The sequence below is a fragment of the Phoca vitulina genome, unplaced genomic scaffold (assembly GCF_004348235.1).
Source record: "Phoca vitulina isolate PV1807 unplaced genomic scaffold, GSC_HSeal_1.0 scaffold48, whole genome shotgun sequence".
NCBI lineage: Eukaryota > Metazoa > Chordata > Mammalia > Carnivora > Phocidae > Phoca > Phoca vitulina.
Window position 1 is genome coordinate 1,491,451 of NW_022589751.1, and position 19,182 is coordinate 1,510,632.

A 19,182-nucleotide genomic window follows, 5' to 3' on the forward strand; every position below is an offset into this window, starting at 1 on the left:
GTGGCTCAGGTAGTGAAGCATCTGACTTTGGCTCAGGTCATGATCTCGAGGTCCTGGGATTGGGCCCTGTGTTGGGCTCTGTGCGTGCTCAGCAGGGAGTCTGCTTGTCCCTTTTCCTCTCCCTCTGTCCCTCCCCCTGCTCATGCACTATCTCTTTCAAATAAATAAATAAAATCTGTAAAAAAAAATTAGGATTATTCTACTTCTGTGGAAAAAAATGCTATTGGAATTTGATAGAGATTGCATAAAGTCTATAGATTGCCTTGGGTAGTATGAACTTTTTTTTAATGTTAGCCAGCATATAGTCCATCAGAAGTTTTTGTTGTAGTGTTTAACGATTCATTAGTTGCATATAACACCCAGTGGACTTTTTAACAATTTTTCAAATCCATGTGTGCAGGATATCTTTCCATTTATTTGTTTCTTTTCCATTTTATTTCATCAGTGTCTTATCATTTTCAGTGTACAGGTCTTTTTTTTTTTTTTTTAAGATTTTATTCTTAAGTAATCTCTATACCCAATGTGGGGTTCAAACTCACAACCCTGAGATCACATGCTCTACTGACTGAGCCAGCCAGGGACTCCAGTATACAGTCTTTAACCTTCAAGGTTAAATTTATTTTTAGATATTTCATTCATTCTTTTTTTTTTTTAAGATTTTATTTGTTTATTTGACAGAGAGAGTGTGTGTGCACAAGCAGGGGGAGCTGCAGGCAGAGGGAGAGGGAGAAGCAGGCTCCCTGCGGAGCAAGGAGCCCAATGCGGGGCTCAATCCCAGGACCCTGGGATCATGACATGAGCCAAAGGCAGATGCTTAATCGACTGAGCCACCCAGGCAACCTTAGATATTTCATTCTTTTGATGCAATTGTAAATTGGGTTTTTATTTTTTTTAATTTTTTAAAAGATTTTATTTATTTGAGAGAGAGAGAGAGAGAGCACAGAGGAAGAGTGAGAGGGAGAAGCAGACTCCCTGCAGAGCAGAGAGCCTGATGGAGGGCTCAATCCCAGGACTCTGAGATCATGACCTGAGCCGAAGGCAGACACTTAACTGACTGAGCCACCCAGGTGCCCCTGTAAATTGGGTTTTTAAAATTTCTCTTTCTGATAGTTCATTATTAGTGTATGGAAACATAACTGTTATTTGTCTATTGATTTTGTATCCTGCAACTTTCCTGAATTTATTAGTTCTAACAGGTTTTTTTGGTGGAATCTTTAGAGTTTTTTAATATATAATATGTCATCTGCAAATAGGGACAGTTATACTTGTTTCATTCTGAATTGGATACCTTTGCTTTTTCTTCCCTAATTACTTTCACTAGGACTTTCAGTACTATGTTGAATAAAGTGGCAAGAGTGGGCATCTTTGTCTTGTTACTGACCTTAGAGGAAAATCTTTCCATTTTTCACCATTTGGTATGGTGGTCATTGTGAGCTTGTCATATATGACCTTTATTATGTTGAGGTACATTTTCTCTACATCCAGTTTGTGGACAATTTGTACGATGAATGGGTGTTGAATTTTGTTAAATGCGTTCTCTGCATCTATTGAAATGATCATGTTTTTATCCTTCATTTCTTAATGGGGTGTTCACATTGATTTATGGGTGTTGAACCATCCCTGCATTTCTGGAATAAATCATGGTGTATGATCCTTTCAATATATTGTTGAATGTGGTTTGCTAATATTTTATGAGGATTTTTGCATCTCTGTTTATCAGGAATATTGTCCTGTAATTTTCTTTTCTTATAGTATCCTTGTCTGGTTTTGGTGTTAGAGTAATGGTAGACTTGTAAAATGAGTTTTGGAAATTTTCCCTCTTCTATTTTGGAAGAGTTTGAGAAGGATTAGTATTCACTGTTCTTTAAATGTTTCATAGAATTCACAAGTGAAGCCATCTGATCCTGGGCTTTTGTTTGTTGGTAGATTTTTGATTGCTCATTTATTCTCCTTACTAGAACTGGTCTGTTCGAGTTTTTCTTTCTTCATGATTCAGTTTTGGTAGGTTGTGTGTGTCTAGAGATTTATCTATTATTTCTAGGTTGTCCAATTTGTTGGCTTGTAATTGTTCATAATAGTCTCTAATCTTTTGTATTTCTGTCTTATCAATTCCAACTTCTCCTTTTTGATTTCTGATTTTATTTATTTGAGTCCCCTCTCTTCTTGGTGAGTCTGGCTAAAGATTTGTATGTTTTATCTTTTCAAAGAAATTAGCTCTTAGTTTCTTTGATCTTTTCTATTCCTTTTTAATCTTTATTTCATTTATTTCTGCTCTGGATCTTTGTTATTTTGTTCCTTCTACTAACTTTAGGTTTTGTTTGTTCTTTCCTTTTTTTTTTTTTTCTTGTTCCTTGAGGTGTAAAGTTGGGTTGTTTGAAATCTTTCTTGTGTCTTAATTGAATTGTTTATTGTTATGAATGCCTCTCTTAGAACTACTTTTGCTGCATCTCCTAAGTTTCGGTATGTTGTATTTCCATTTTAATTTGTCTTCAGGTATTTTTTATTTCCTTTCTTGATTTGTTCTTTGACCCATTATTTATTCAGTAGCATGTTGTTTAATTTTCACATATTTGTGAATTTTGTAGTTTTCTTGTTGTAATTGATTCCTTGTTTTATAACATTATAGTTGGAAAAGAGACTTGATATGATTTCAGTCTTCTTAAGTTTATTAAGACTTATTTTGTGACCTGACATATGATCTATCCTGGAGTATGTTTATTTGTGCTTGAGAAGAGTGTGTATCCTGCTATTTTTGGATGTGATGTTCTGTAAATGTTTGTTAAAATCAACTAATGAATCATTGAACATTATATCAAAAACTAATGATGTGTACTATACTTCGGCTAATTGAATTTAAAAAAAAAAACAACAGCTGGTGTAACAGGTCATTTAAATCCAATGTTTCCGTATAGATTTTCTGTCTGGATGATCTACTGGTGAAAGTGGGATATTGAAGTACCCTACTATTATTGTATTGCTGTCTGTTTCTCCCTTTTGGTCTGTTAATATTTGTTTTATATGTTTAGGTGCATAGATATTTATAAACATGCTGGACCAGAAACCATAAGTCTGACTTGTTACTGTAGGATTTACCTAATGAGGATTTTTGTTTCCCTTATTCCATCTGCATTTATTGGCATTCTACCATAAGGAAATGTTACCTGTTTTGTGTGTGGTGTAAGGAAATGGTCCGGTTTCATTCTTCTGCATGTGGCTGTCCAATTTTCCCAACACCATTTGTTGAAGAGACTGTCTTTTTTCCATTGGACATTCTTTCCTGCTTTGTTGAAGATTAGTTGACCATAGACAGTATGGTACAGGCACAAAAATAGACACATAGATCAATGGAACAGAATAGAGAGCCCAGAAATGGACCCTCAGCTCTATGGTCAACTAATCTTTGGCAATGCTGTCTTAAAGCCAAGTTGGTTAGCTCTGTGTATTTGAGATTTAAAAGTGTGTATGGTAGAAAGAACCCTAGTGTTTTTTAATGTGAAAGAGATCGCTGAAGTTCACAGAGGTTTATAATCTTCTCAAAGTCACTCAGCAACTCAAGTAGCCGTCAGAACCACAGCTCAATCTTGGATGCTTCTTTCACTCTGTCTTGCCTGCCTGCCATCCCTATATTTTTTTAGCCTGTTAAATGATGGCTCAGTTCATTTAAAGTGTTTACAGGAGTTGTGTGTGTCTAAGCAGTGTTATTACTATGTCTTCAATCCAGTTCTAAAGTTTCCATTAGAAAATAATACCATACGATGTTGGTTGAATATAAACAGAGTAGGACCTGTCCAAATTGCTTTACCTAATTATGCTGGCGAAATCCTATGATTTTGTTGGAAAAGTTGACCTAGGCACATTTCCAATTTGCTAAAAACATTAAAATACTTTTAATGTGAAATAATTTCTAGTTTAAAAGCCTTTTCCTTAACTGACTTTTTTTTTAGCTGGAAGCAAAATAAACTATTTCATCTGAGAGATATATTTATATCCACCATCTGAAACCCCGTGGGCTATATTCCGTGATGATCTTTTGGAACATTTAGTGAATGTTTAGTAGATATCCAGGTCTTCTAATAGGCAATACTACTGAAACATCACCAGACAGCCACTTTTGCTTTATGAAGGCTGATTTTCAAAAGTTGATTAGCATAAAGGTTAAGAGTACAGTTTCTGGAGTTGGCCTTTGGGGGCTTCACGTCTCAAATCCACCTATTCTGTGTGTCAGTCTCTCAGTATTCAGTTTTATTTATTCATTTCTTTTTTTAAAGGGGGGAGGGAAGAGGGGCAGAGGGAGACACAGAGAATCTCAAGTAGACTCCATGCTCAGCATGGAGCCTGATACAGGGCTTGATCTTACAACCCCGAGAGCATGACCTGAGCCAAAATCGCTTAATCAACTGAGCCACCCAGGTGCCCCTTAGTACTTCAGTTTTGTAACCTGTGATGTGAACATAATATTGATGCCCACTTCACAAGATTGTGGTTGCAGTGAAATTATGGTAATAGAAGTCAAGCACTTTTAACTGTGCTTGGCTTATAGTAATGAACACTAGCATACATACCACTGTTGTTATTTTTATTTTATTTTATTTATTTTTTAAATTTTATTTTATTATGTTATGTTAATCACCATACATTACATCATTAGTTTTTGATGTAGTGTTCCATGATTCATTGTTTGTGTATAACACCCAATGCTCCATTCAATACGTGCCCTCTTTAATACCCATCACCAGACTAACCCATCCCCCCATCCCCCTCCCCTCTAGAACCCTCAGTTTGTTTCTCAGAGTCCATAGTCTCTCATGGTTTGTCTCCCCCTCCGATGTCCCCCCCCCCCTTATTTTTTCCCTTCCTCCTTTCTTTTTTTTTTTTTTAATATATAATGTATTATTTGTTTCAGAGGTACAGGTCTGTGATTCAACAGTCTTACACAATTCACAGCACTCACCATAGCACATACCCTCCCCCATGTCTATCACCCAGCCACCCCATCCCTCCCCCCCACCACTCCAGCAACCCTCAGTTTGTTTCCTGAGATTAAGAATTCTTATTTTCATTTTTTAAAGATTTTATTTATTTATTTGAGAGAGAGCACAAGTAGTGGGAAGAGCAGAGGGAGAGAGACAAGCAGACTCCACACTGAGCACAGAGCCAGATGCAGGGCTCGATCTCAGGACCCTGAGATCATGACCTGAGCCAAAATCCAAGAGGCGGATGCTTAACCAGCTGAGCCACCCAGGGGCCCCACCACTGTTATTATTCTAGTCAAATTTTAGTATCATAAGAAAAAGTAATTTGGGAAGGCAGTATATGAGATAATTCAAAAAAGATTTTCATCAATATCAGTATCCATTAAATGTTCTATTGAGTAGATAATACTCACTCTCTGACTAGTTTAGTCCAAATATTCTTTGGGAATTCTAATGTGTACTTTGCAAAAAACAAACAAAAAGGTTAATTATGCTAAAGTATGGAATCTTCCTTAATATTTCTTTAACATCACAGAAATGTAAATAAATTGTCTTGTAGACTATAATTTTCAGCATTGAAAATTATCCACAACATACTTTTTCAAATATTGAATTATTCTGTAATTAGTGTTCAGACTCTACAAAAGAACATGTTAATATACAATCACATACAAATACTGAGGTGGAAGGAATTTTCTAGTACATTAATGTTTATATTGGAAATTATATTTTCTGCCCCTTTTCAAGATTAATGACTTCCATTCAGAAGCGTTATGAAAGATGCCATGTTAATCACTAAATAATGTTACTCTGGGAACACATTTTAGGAATACACCCCCCCCAAAAGGACAGTAAACTAAATTAAATGTTCTATATTTTTAGACTTAGATATAATTGACATATTCGTTTTGGATGTACAACATAATGATTCAATATTTGTATCTATTGAGAAGTGATCACCATAATGAGTCTTGTTAACATCCATCACCATACATAGTTACAAAATTTTTTTCTTGTGATAAAACTTTTTAAGATCTAGTCTCATAGCACCTTTCAGGTATACAATATTATTAACTCTAGTCCCTATGTTCTACTTTATTTTATATATTTTATGACCTAATTATTTTATAGCTGAGAGTTTTGAACATTTTAACCACCTTCACCCATTTCACCCTTCCACCCCTGCTCACAATATACTTTTAACAAACTACATATAACTGAATGAGGACTGTACTTTGTGGCATTGAGAACAGTCTTCTAGGCCTTAAATCTTAAATTCTTCTGGGCTGATTTCATACTTTTAAAGGGCTCCCTAATGTTATACTTTGCTTCAAGAATAGAGAGCTACTAAAACACTGTTCTAAAGCGAGTGGATTTGATTCCATCTCCTTTTTTTTTTTTTTTTTTAAGATTTTATTTATTTATTTGACAGAGGCACAGCAAGAGAGGGAACACAAGCAGAGGGAGTGGGAGAGGGAGAAGCAGGCTTCCCGCTGAGCAGAGAGCCCGATGAGGGGCTCAATCCCAGGACCCTGGGATCATGACCCAAGCCGAAGGCAGGCACTTAACGACTGAGCTACCCAGGCGCCCTGGATTCCATCTACTTTTAACCATACCTTTACCTAAGATTCTGTCAATTTTAGCTAAATACCTAGCATTCAATTTAGAAGTGTGTTTAATTTATTATTAGTAGTAGTTCTTTAATAAAAGAGCTTTGTATCATAATCTTTTGAAGATTCTATTGAATTAGTAACCATTTTTTTTTATAACCTTCCCCTAAGGTATTCCCATTTGTCAGCAGCACTTAATTTGGAATAACATGGAACTTGAAGATGATTATTGCTTGAATGATTACAAGTGAGTGTAATTACATATTAGCTGTTTTATAGATGCTCAGTATTACAACTCCATATATCAGTGTTTTCCTTCTGAATCCTTGTATCATGTCTCTTCTGAATAGTTGTGACCCCTAGATTTAAGCGTAAATCCTGAACCTTACGATATCTTGGCTCCGTACTCCAAACTGCCTGATCCTTATCCTTTGATTATTTGTTTTATCTTTTCATTATTCACACCAAGTTATGTATCCCCTGCCTTTTTAGATCCCCCTCTTTTGAACTTGCCTTGTGCTCTTTTCTTTTAATATTGACCCGTTCCCACTTGACCACTTTCCTTTTTTTTTTTCATTTTTACAAGAATATTGGGTAAGAATAAAAATCCTAGAAAAGAGCACAGGCAGTAATTTTTCTGACAGTAGCTGTAGCAACATTTTTCTAAGGTATGTCTCCTGAGGCAAAGGAAATAAAAGCAAAAATAAACTATTGGGACTACATCAAAATAAAAAGCTTCTGCACAGTGAAGGAAATAATCAATGAAACTAAAAGCAAATTACTGAATGGGAGATGTTTGTAAATGACATATCCAATAAAGGGTTAGTATCCAAAATATATAAAAAACATACAACTCAACACCCCAAAATCAAATGATCCAATTAAAGAACAGATATTTCTCCAAAGAAGACATCCAGATGGTCAACAGACATGAAAAGATGCTCAGTATCACTCATCATCAGGGAAATGCAAATCAAAACTACAGGGAGATGTCACCTCATACCTGTTAGAATGGCTAAAATTAACAACACAAGAAACAATGGGTGTTGGTAAGGATGTGGGAAAAAAAGGAATCCTGACTGTTGGTGGGAATGCAGATTGGTGCAGCCACTGTGGAAGACAGTATAGAGGGTCCTCAAAAAATTAAAAATAGAACTACCCTACAATCCAATAATTGCACTATTGGGTATTTATCTAAGAAATACAAAAACACTAATTCAGAGGGATACATGCACCCCTATATTTATAGCGGCATTATCTACAATAGCCAAATTATGGAAGCACCCCAAAGGTCCATTGGTAGATGAATGGATAAAGAAGATGTGGTGTATATATACAATGGAATATTTTTCAGCCGTAAAAAGAATGAAATCTTGCCATTTGCAATGACATGGATGGAGCTAGAGTGTATAATGCTAAGTGAAATAAGTCAGAGCAAGACAAATACCATATAATTTCACTCATATGTAGAATTTAAAAACAAAACAACTGAACAAAGGAAAAAAAAGGAGAGAAACCAAGAAACAGACTCTTAATTATAGAGAACAAATTGATGGTTACCAGAGAGGAGCTGGGTGGGGGGATGGGTGAAATAGGTGAAGGGGATTAAGAGGACACTTATCATGATGAGCACTGAGTAATGCATAGAATTGTTGAATCATTATATTGTACACCTGAAACTAATATAACATTGTTGACTATACTGGAATTAAAATTAAAAACAATGCAAATGACATTATAGATAAAGGGCTGGTATCCAAGATCTATAAAGAACTTCTCAAACTCAACACCCAAAAAACAAATAATCAAGTCAAAAAATGGGCAGATGACACGAACAGATACTTCTCCAAAGAAGACATACAAATGGCTAACAGGCACATGAAAAAATGTTCATCATCATTCGCCATCAGGGAAATTCAAATCAAAACCACACTGAGATACTACCTTATACCAGTTAGAATGGCGAAAATTGACACGGCAAGAAACAACAAATGTTGGAGAGGTTGTGGAGAAAGGGGAACCCTCTTACACTGTTGGTGGGAATGCAAGTTGGTACAGCCACTTTGGAAAACAGTGTGGAGGTTCCTCAAAAATTTAAAAATAGAGCTACCCTATGACCCAGCAATTGCACTGCTGGGTATTTACCCCAAAGACACAGATGTAGTGAAAAGAAGGGCCATATGCACCCCAATGTTCATAGCAGCAATGTCCGCAACAGCCAAACTGTGGAAAGAGCTGAGATGCCCTTCAACAGATGAACGGATAAAGAAGATGTGGTCCATATATACAATGGAATATTACTCAGCCATCAGAAAGGATGAATACCCAACTTTTACATCAACATGGTTGGGACTGGAGGAGATTATGCTAAGTGAAATAAGTCAAGCAGAGAAGTTCAATTATCATATGGTTTCACTTGTTTGTGGAACATAAGGAATAGCATGGAGGACATTAGGAGAAGGAAGGGAAAAATGAAGTGGGGGGGAAATCGGAGGGAGAGATGAACCATGAGAGACTATGGACTCTGAGAAACAAACTGAGGGGTTTAGAGGGGCGGGGGGCTGGGGGGCTGCGTTAGCCCGGTGATGGGTATTAAGGAGGGCACATACTGCATGGAGCACTGGGCGTTATACAAAAACAATGAATTGTGGATCACTACATCAAAAACTAATGCTGTATTGTATGGTAAGTAACGTAACATAATAAAATTAAAAAATAAAATAAATAAAATTAAAAACAATAAAAAAGTAAAACATAAATAAAATACACTTGATAAAGACAAAAAAACAGTATTGGGTAAGAGAGTTTTGCTCTTCACCAAGCCTTTCATTTTTCATCAAGTCCTCTTTCTATTACTAAGTGACACTGTGTGCACCAGTGATTGCAGATATACTATTTGATTTTCATCTTTCTTTCTCTCCTCTCTCATACACTTCTTCACTCTTTTCTTAAGAACAAAAGAGTCAGAGGCAATGTAAAATATCTGGAAGAGCACTGGGATTTGGGAGATCTTGTGGGTCTTGTAGATTTGGTATTTTTCTATTTTTATTAAATAGATTTGTTTTCTAACACTTTGGGTCTTGGACAAACTTCTTTTTTTCTTAGGGCTTCTTTTTCTTTACACGTGAAATGAAGAGGCTAAACTGAGGTATCATGTCATATTTAAAGCTTATGAGAACCTACTCACTTTTTCATTACTTGTACAAGTAATTAAGTTAACATTTTATATTTATGCATATTGCTTTATCTTTTTTATATTATAGAGGGTAAGTACTATGCCTGATAAACTAGCACTTAATTATGTATATGTCTAACACCAGATGCACTTTGATAATGATGGTTTGTTTTTCTGTTAACAGCATATCAGAAGGTTGTACCTTGAAGTTGGTATTGGCTATGCGTGGTGGACCTATAAATGCTAGAAGAGGTAGGCGTTTATTAAAATCATGTACATTAAAGCAATTTGACAATAATAATTTTCAAACCAGGTGGTATTTTTATAGTCTCAAGTTTTAATCAGGTTCTCTTTCTGCTATTAGGTCTTAGAACAACATTTGTTTTTCTAAGCATTGTTCTTTAAAGCATATATGTGCAGAAGGAACTCATATTTCAGAAGAATTTCCTGATTCCTGATTCAATCCAGGGATATTTAAAAATAAACCTCACCAGTAGAAGGAAAGGAAATGAATAGCATTGTGTAAATATGTTCTTATCATTATGTTTAAGTTCATACCAGTTTGTTGCTTTTTTGACTCACTGAGTCTTCAACTCTGGATGTAATGATTGTTACAGAAAATTCTAAAGTTGGCTGTTAGCCTGGTTTGTGATGCATTTGGGTTTCATAGATATTATTGTGCCCCTTCCTTTTTCAAAATGTGGGCAGTCTCTAGGGGTCTTTCGTTCATTTAACAAATATATTTTAGGTATCCACTACATGTTCAATACAGTGTTCCATGGAAGAAAAAGTTTCTGCTTACTGACAGTGCCCACAATAAAGATGTAAAGATTTGATGTCATATCAGGCAGTTGCAAGTGCTATGGAGGAAATAGGGGAGTGTGACAGTGTTTGTGGAAGTAGGATACTAGGAGGATGATTGTGGAAGAGCCTTGAAAAAGATGATGTGAGCAGAGACTTGATTAACAAGAGAGTTCTAAGCACGGGAAAAACTGGGAGTGTTCACATTGGTTCCTGATTCAGGTATGTCAGTCACATGAATCTCCACCAAGAAGAGGGATACTTAGACTGCTCAGAGCAGTCCTGCTCTGTGGGCCTCATTTGGGGAAGGGCTTCATATTTGTTTGATCCTTTACTGACCAGAAGACTAAGGTTAAGTATTGATTACACTGCTGGTTTATTTTTTCCACAAGTCAAATTTTATCTCTGTATTTCATAATTTTGGTTAGAAAAATGGGGCTTATTATCATCTTTTTCCTAGCTACTTCAGGAGGATTTTGTGAGATGTGTTACTTTAGTTGTTGAACTGTTTTGGATAGGTTAGAAAAAAAGCAAAGGTAGTAATGTTAGAATTGGTTAACTAGCACTCCTAACATCAGAAATTCTATAAATTGGACTTATAAAATTGTCCTATGTGACATAAGGTGATGTTTATAGTAGCAAGTCTGAGGGTAGTGTAAGAACCCTAAAGTGTTTAAGATTTTATTTATTTGTCGGAGAGAGAGCGAGCACAAGCATGGGGAGTGGCAGGCAAAGGGAGAGGGAGAAGCAGGCTTCCCACTGAGCAAGGAGCCCAATCTGGGACTCAGTCCCAGGACCCTGGAATCATGACCTGAGCTGAAGGGAGATGCTTAACCGACTGAGCCACCCAGGCATCCCAAGAAACTTAAAGTGTTTACAGAGTCATTATGATAAGATAGAATTATACAGTGTTTAATAACATGTAAATTCCACTGTTAAAAAATTTTGAAAGTTGGTTATTTGTGTATAGTATTGTCTTTAAACCAGGTTATTTTATCAGAACATCTACTTTTCTTACTGGGACCAGAATTATTTTATGTTTATGAGGAGAAATGTAAGTGCTATAGATTTTTTTTTTTAATTTTTAAAGATTTTATTTATTCATTTGAGAGAGAGAGAGCATGAGCAGGGAAAGGTAGATGGCGAGGGAGAGGCAGACTTCCCCACTAAGCAGGGAGCCTGACCTGGGGCTCAATCCCAGGACCCCACAATCATGACCTGAGCTGAAGGCAGATGCTCAGCCAACTGAGCCACCCAGGTGCCCCAAGTGCTATAGATTTTGAGTTAAAAATATATGCATGGGAGTTTTTTTTGTTTTTTTGGGGGGGTTTTTTGTTTGTTTGTTTTTTACTTTTTGAGAAATGAAAATAAAAGGCATTGCTATCCTTAGGTAGCTGAAGCTTTGTAATACCTTTTTTCCCTACAGCTTTCTATGCCTTATTTGTAAATTGAAAAATCAGCAAGGAGAACTTGTCTTTTTTAATATTTTAATTATATATTTAATAATTTTGCCTTTATTGAATCAACTTCTTTAAAGTTAAAAGCTTGCTGTTGTCTCCACACATCATTGAAAACTTTGTGAAGATTAAAAACTATACCCAGATCTAGAACTTTTCCATGTTGTATTTGAGAAACCATATTTTTTGGTTATTTAGTTTTACTTGAAAATTATGGTTTAGAAAATACCATGAGTTCACTAATATTTAGCTTTTAAAATTGTTTTTGAATTAATCATTATCAAAACAGCATCCTTTCTAAAACTAAATTTTATTTTAAGGTATGTATACAGTGTGTTATACCTGATGAAATCAAAGTGGTTTTTCTGTATGAAAAGGTGTGTGCATATACCGCATAGCTGCATATATGTATTCAGTCCCAATGCCTCCTCAAGTAGGGCACACCATGTTGATTTAGTAAGGCTTTCACACAGCTTTAGGAATGGCAGCAACATAGATTTTATTTCTTTTTAAGGTAATGTGGAATGTGTAGCGTTAACTTAAAAATGGTAAGAACTTGTTTTAAACATGTCTCTTAACATTTGCACATTTTGTGCCTATGAAAGAGTTGGTCAAAACATCCAAATATTTTTATAAAATAAGCTAAATATTATTATATTTCTAATTTTTCTGTTTTAGTGGTGGTGGTATTGGATTAGGATTTGGGAACATTTTTAATGTTTTTACCTTGTTACTTTCAGTTTAATATTTCTTAGTGCTGTAACTTTTTTAAAGGTCAGCACAGCACTGGAATTCTGTTAATAAATAAGCTACTTGTATCAAAGAAAATTTGAGAAATTGTTGCCTCTTTTAGGAAAGAGCAAATGTTTCTGCAGCTTGACATGAGAGTTTTTGGGAGTGAACTTTTTTTCCTGTAATCATTACTTAAGTCTGGGTCAGAGTCTTTTAGAACATTCGCCCTATGAGCCAGCAATCTCTTGAGGCCCTTCCCCCGGCAGGAGCAGAATCTGTGGCTGCTGTGGACAAGATGATGGCTGCAATACCAAACCTGAGGACCACTCCAGGCCAGAAGAGCCTATAGTAATGGGGGGCTTTGCCCCAGTCCTTGTGCTCTGACTGGACACATGGGTACATACCAGGACAGTTGGAATCCTGGGAGGATGCTTTCAAGAAACAACATACTGACCATTGCACACATGGCAGTTTTAGTACACTCAGGGGCCCCCTTGTATTCTGAATTGCTGTATACTTTTAATTACCTAACTTGATGTCAAGAAACAGCTCTAAGAAGAACGTAAAACCAGAATCAAAGAAGAATCTAAAACCAGAAAGAAAAAAGAGATTCCCTTGCTTCTAATTTCCAATATATGTCTCCCAATTATGTGTATGTGTCTTTTTTTTTAAATCTAAAGTAAGTGGAATTTATATTGCTTTTAAATTATTGATGTAACCAATATTGGAAAATATAGGAAGTAGATGTGTGAAGTGAAAACAGTCATAGGTAATTATGTCATAGAATCAGCAAATACACAGACTCTAGTGGCACAGGAAAATACTGATGTATTTAGTTAAGCCGTGTCTTTGTATGTAATAACATAATAATGCATTCCATTTCTTTCATGTTAGTACCACATAGGGAATGCTGTATTAACTATAAAAAGACCAGAAACTTATTTAAAGACTATCATATATATGTTGTTCTAATTCAGCACATTATATCCTGTCACTGTACCAACATGCATAAAACTTGATATAAATTGAAAGCTTGTTAATCAATTTTTCCATTTGTAGTTCCTATGGAAGATCCACTTAGGGAGATGGCTGAGTACATGGATTCCAGTCGAGATGAGGTCTGGGAGAAGACCTCCTGCAACAAACAAGTTACATTTTTGGTATACCGAGAAGGAGATCAATTGAATTTCTTTCGTGTAGTAGATAGGGGAGATGGCACTTTAACACCATTATCTGAATCTTTAAGGTAAATAGGTTTTCATTTGCATGTCTCACTTAGAAAAGGAGAACACTGTATGATATACTCCATAAACCTTAATGTTTACTTTGTGTTGTCAAAATAATCTTATATTCACAAGACTGGCTAAATTTCATGCATTCTCCCCACTCCCCCGCCCCAGATATATAATTCTGAAATTGTCCTTCATATGATTGATATTTAGAGAGTAATTTATAAAACTGAAATTTCTTTATGGAGTAGGATTTTTATATAAAAGATTTATTTCTGTCCTTTATGAAACTCTAAGATGCTGACTTGATTATAGAGTCTTGTTATAATATTGTGCTATTGTCCAACCTTGGCATAATAGGGTTGAACCTAGAGTTGCTGTTTGTTTGTTTGTTTTTTTTTTTTTTTTCAAAATTTAACTCTACTGCTTAAAGGCAGATAAATCTCTTTACCTTTCTGGTCTTGTTTTCCTACTCTGTAAAAGGAAGAGGAGTTGTTAAATTGATTCTAAACTCAGAAGGAAACAACTTTAAAGGTACTTAGCTAGGCAATAGAACAATTAGGAAATAAGACAAGGTCATCTGTAAGTTTCTGTATACTCTGATTCTTTATTGACTTTCGCTTTAAGCCACTAAACACTTAATGAACTTTTTAGCCAGTCTGTACACTAGTACTGGCTTACAAAGATGATTGTCCCTCCCTATATGGAGCGTGCAATCTGCTCTAACTAGTACCTATAATATATTCTTGCCAATTGTTATAAAAAGATATCAACATCTCTGGAAAACCAGATAAGAAGGCCTTCATTTTGCCTGAAAGGTGGAGAGTTAGGGACAAACTCTGAGAAGAAGGGACCTTAAAAGGGGAGTAGGAGTTTTCCAAACAGACCAAGGAAGGAAAGGTATTACAGGTAACTAAATTTAATCAGATTAGTTGTGGGGTTTTTTGGTATAAGTTATTTATATAATGGTATAAGTTCTTTATATATTTTGGATACTAACCCCTCATTGTTTATATCATTTGCAAATACCTTCTCCCATTCAGTAGGTTGCCTTTTCATTTTGTCGAAAGTTTCCTTTGCTGTACAAAAAGCTTTTTTTTTTTTTAAGACTTTTCATTTATTTATATGACACAGAGAGAGAAATAGAGAGAGAGCACAAGCAGGGGGAGCAGCAGGCAGGCAGAGGGAGAGGGAAAAGCAGGCTCCCCGTGGAGCAAGGAGCCCAATGTGGGGCTTGATCCCAGGACCCTGGGATCATGACCTGAGCCGAAGGCAGATGCTTAACCAACTGAGCCACCCAGGTGCCCCTGTACAAAAGCTTTTTATTTTAAAATAGTATAGTCCCAATAGTTTATTTTTGCTTTTGTTTCCCTTGCCAGAGGAGACATATTTAGAAAAATTTTGCTAAGGGAGATAACAAAGAAATTACTGCCTGTGTTTTCTTCTAGGAGTTTTATGGTTTCAGGTCTCACATTTAGGTCTTTAACTCATTTTGAGTTTATTTTTGTGTATAGTATAAGAAAGTGGTCTAGTTTAATTATTTTTTGCATGTAGCTGTCTAATTTTTCTAGCATCACTTATTGAAGAGACTGTCTTTTCCCCCATTGTATATTTTTGCCTCCTTTGTTGTAGATTACTTGACCATATAAGCATGGGTTTACTTCTGGGCTCTGTTCTATTCCATTGATCTATGTGTCTATTTCTGTGTTGGTACCATACTGTTTTGATTATTATAGCTTTGTAATATATCTTGAAATCTGAGACTGTGATACCTCCAGCTTTGTTCTTCTTTCTCAAGATTGCTTTGGCTATTTGGGGGTCCTTTGGTGGTACAAGTGACTAAATTCAATCCCACAATATATAAAGCTAGTAGAAAAAATTGTAGAAAAAATAACTTGTAGTCTGGAGAACAGTTTCTGTGGCTCAGGAGTCTAGTCACAGTTTAGCTGGGTGCTCTGCTCAGGGTCTCCCAAAGCTGCAGTTGAGGTGTTGGCAAAGATGCGCTCTTATATGGAGGCTTGATAGAATCTACTTCCAAGCTCATTCATGTTGTTGGCATAATTCATTTCCTGGCAGTTGTATGACTGAGGACCCTGGGTTTTTCCTGGCGTTTTCCTAGAGGCTGCCCTCAGCTCCCTTTTGGTTAACTCAAAATCAAGTGATTTGGGGCCTAAATTACATCTGAAAAATCACTTTTACCATATTGTGGTGACTAGAAACAAGTCCTAGGTCATTTTTACACTCAAGTGTAGGGGAGTGTACAGGATATGAGCACCAGGGATCGGGAATCATGGGGATTTAGATTCTGCCCACCACAAGTTATGTGGAAGAAGGGTTAGACTCATTTTTTGAGAGCTGACTATGACAAATGGGTGTTGACTGTTGACTCTAACTTGTTACGATCTGGTTACTACAAAGTGTAGTAGTAACCATATAGTAACTACAACCATGTAGGCCAGAGGTAGAGAAGAGGGAGTAATCAGGGCTGCAGCCTTAATCCAGACCCTCTTACTTGGACCATGAATAGAATTTTTTCATACCAGTCTCCCCATGTGCTAGCTCATTGTTGTTTTGGTTTCCTTCCTTCGAACATCCTCTTTTGGTTCCCTTTTCCTAGAGAAAATCTAAGTTCCTTAGCTTTGCTTGTAAGGCCCTTTACAACCTGTCATTGTCCATTTTTGAGCTCTCCTTCATTATGCCATGTTTTTGTACATCTTTTACCCTTTGCTTGAAATGTCATTTTCTTCTTTTACCTCAATTTCTCCTCAGCCAGCTTCTATTTAAGACATAGCCCAAGTGTTGCCGAGGATTTCAATTAAAATTGTATTGTTCCTCTCAAGGTAATTTTTTTTTTTAACTTTTCTCTTCCTTTCTTTTCACTTACCAGAATTGGACAAGGGATAGGGGTGGGTGAGAAAGGAGAGTAGAAAACTTTTTCTGGCCATACCTTGAATGACATTTATCTTGACTGTTGTAGGAGAGGCTTTCTTACTCTGTAATAGGGGGCAGCAAAATTTTTTTGGAAAGGGCCAAATTGTAACTATTTTAGGATTTTCAGGCCAAGAGATAAAATCAAAGGTACTGTGTAGGTACTTACGTAACAAGAGAGAAGAATTCCCACATAATTTTTACTGTCAAAATTCAAAATATAGTAATAATAATTGAGGGGCACCTGGTGGCTCAGTTGGTTAAGCACCCAACTCTTGATTTGGGCTCAGGTCATGATCTCAGCATTTTGAGATCGAGCCCCATGTTGGGCTCCAGGCTAGGCGTGGAGCCTGCTTAAGATTCTCTCTCTCCCTCTCTCCACTTCTCGTGTGCATGCGCGCGGGTGCAGGTTTACACGCACTCTCTCTTAAAAAAATTTAAAAAATAATAATTGAGTACTTGTGTGTGTGTGTATAATTTGGATCCATGAAAGAGGAGAATTGAATGCTTTTTGGGGGGGTAATATTTTACTTGAGGTTGCAAGCTAGTGTTGCCTATCAAATTTGCAAAATCAGTTGCAAAAGTTCATCTGTTAGTATGGATCTGTAATGAGATTTTATGTATTTTATCTTTGAAAATTTTTTTTCACACCGATGTTGCCATGTACTGATACCAGTCCATAAGCATATGATTTTAATTGAGCATATTCATTGCTTGGAAGGCATTTATAGAATTCTGTTACAGTGTCCTCTTGCCATTTGCCTTTAACATGGCATTACATTGCATATTAATCACATCAGGATAGGTGGAGCTCCTCAATTGCGCATTTAAATAGATTTTGAAATATGGAAATTTCCTTTAACTTGCTACAAGGTATTAAAACACTGCTGGGAATTTAGAAAATATGCCCCTGTAAATTTGTGTGGGAATGTTCTTGCTTTTTAACTTTTGAAAGCATGCTATTGCATGTTATTCAAAGTAATATTGGTGTCATCACAATGACATTACTGCAGTATAAGTTTCTTATAGGAGCACTGCTTTGCCTTATAATTTTAGGTAGAATTCAGTAAGAAACATTAAGTCCACAGCAAAAACTAATTTTCAAAGGCATTCAGGTGAAGGTGATTCTTCTTGTTGAGAAAAATTCAATGTTAGCCCTGAGCTTTAAAGAATCGTAATAAAACTATTATAGTCAAGACATTGAACTGACAGCTAAGTCCATGAACCAAAAAAGTTTACTGTTGACACTACTGATTTAAGAAGACATGATAAATTCAAATATTTACCCTTGAATACCTACTGATGAAGAATACAGCGAGTAACCACCTTACTTTAACACCTTAGGTTTCCATTAGCTTTGTAAATTTGTCCAACTTATTTTTTTTTCTGTTCCACACATATTTTTACTCTATCACTTGTAGGAGATTTCACTTCAAGTTTACTGAATTAGTGTTTTAGCAGCTCTTGAAAATCTTCTTACCTGTAGTTGTTTCATGCAGACTATTCATAGGGGCTTCATTCTTCACTAACTTCAAAGTTGGTATTGATGCCTTGATAAACAAAAACAACTGAACGGTACCAATAACTTATGTTGAGTCATCAAAAGCCAAGGAACAGAACTCCAAATCATTGCCTTATTGTTTAGTTGACTATTGTTGTTGCTTCCACTGTTGCCAATTCTTCAAGAAATTGTTCTTGCCAAAGGGGTAGTCTTCATTTAAACAAGTTTATTTTCTCTGGACACATTTCTTCAATTGCTGTGATCAAGCATAGTTTAATTAATTCACTGTTGGCAAACAGATTTTCTTACTAGCTAGTAAATTAGCCCCTCAGAAACTTACTTTGGTTGCAGTTTCATTTTCGTTTTTTCTTTTTGTGAAGAAATTCTACTTCGATGAGATGCCATTTTAAATTTTTGCAGTTTTTCTGACACTTTCTTGCAAGTTGGGAATAGTGTGATGAGTTCTTAGTCTGGTAATGTCCAAATAAGTGTTTTTTCTTTAGCACAGCCACAGCGTCATTGCATAATGAACACAATACTTTGCCATGTATCGCACGTAATTGACGGTGAAACAATCCACTCTCTACTGTGCCTTAAACCTGCGGCATTCAAAGTTCACGCTTCTTGTTCTGACATGTTAGGAGTGTGTGTGTGTCAGTGTCGTGGTATGATGATACACATGGCACTCAAAATGCTGTGGAATTATGATTGTGCCAGTGTGCTTTGTAGTGTGCCAAGCCGAAGTGCAGAGCGGTGAGACGGCCACATACGATTCT

General features: G+C 36.1%; 1 protein-coding gene across 5 annotated transcripts in view; it reads left to right on the top strand.

The window, feature by feature from the left end:
• The window catches only part of ZFAND4 (zinc finger AN1-type containing 4), a 77,795-nt gene that overhangs the window by 26,683 nt on the left and 31,930 nt on the right, over positions 1–19,182 (top strand). For 4 of the 5 annotated variants that reach the window (XM_032432227.1, XM_032432230.1, XM_032432231.1 and 1 more), the window contains 3 exons: positions 6,755–6,830; positions 9,943–10,010; positions 13,808–13,994. In XM_032432227.1, the coding sequence (XP_032288118.1) occupies positions 6,755–6,830; positions 9,943–10,010; positions 13,808–13,994 (331 nt within the window). The remainder of the gene's footprint in view (positions 1–6,754; positions 6,831–9,942; positions 10,011–13,807; positions 13,995–19,182) is intronic. The other variant, XM_032432232.1, reaches the window with a different exon arrangement.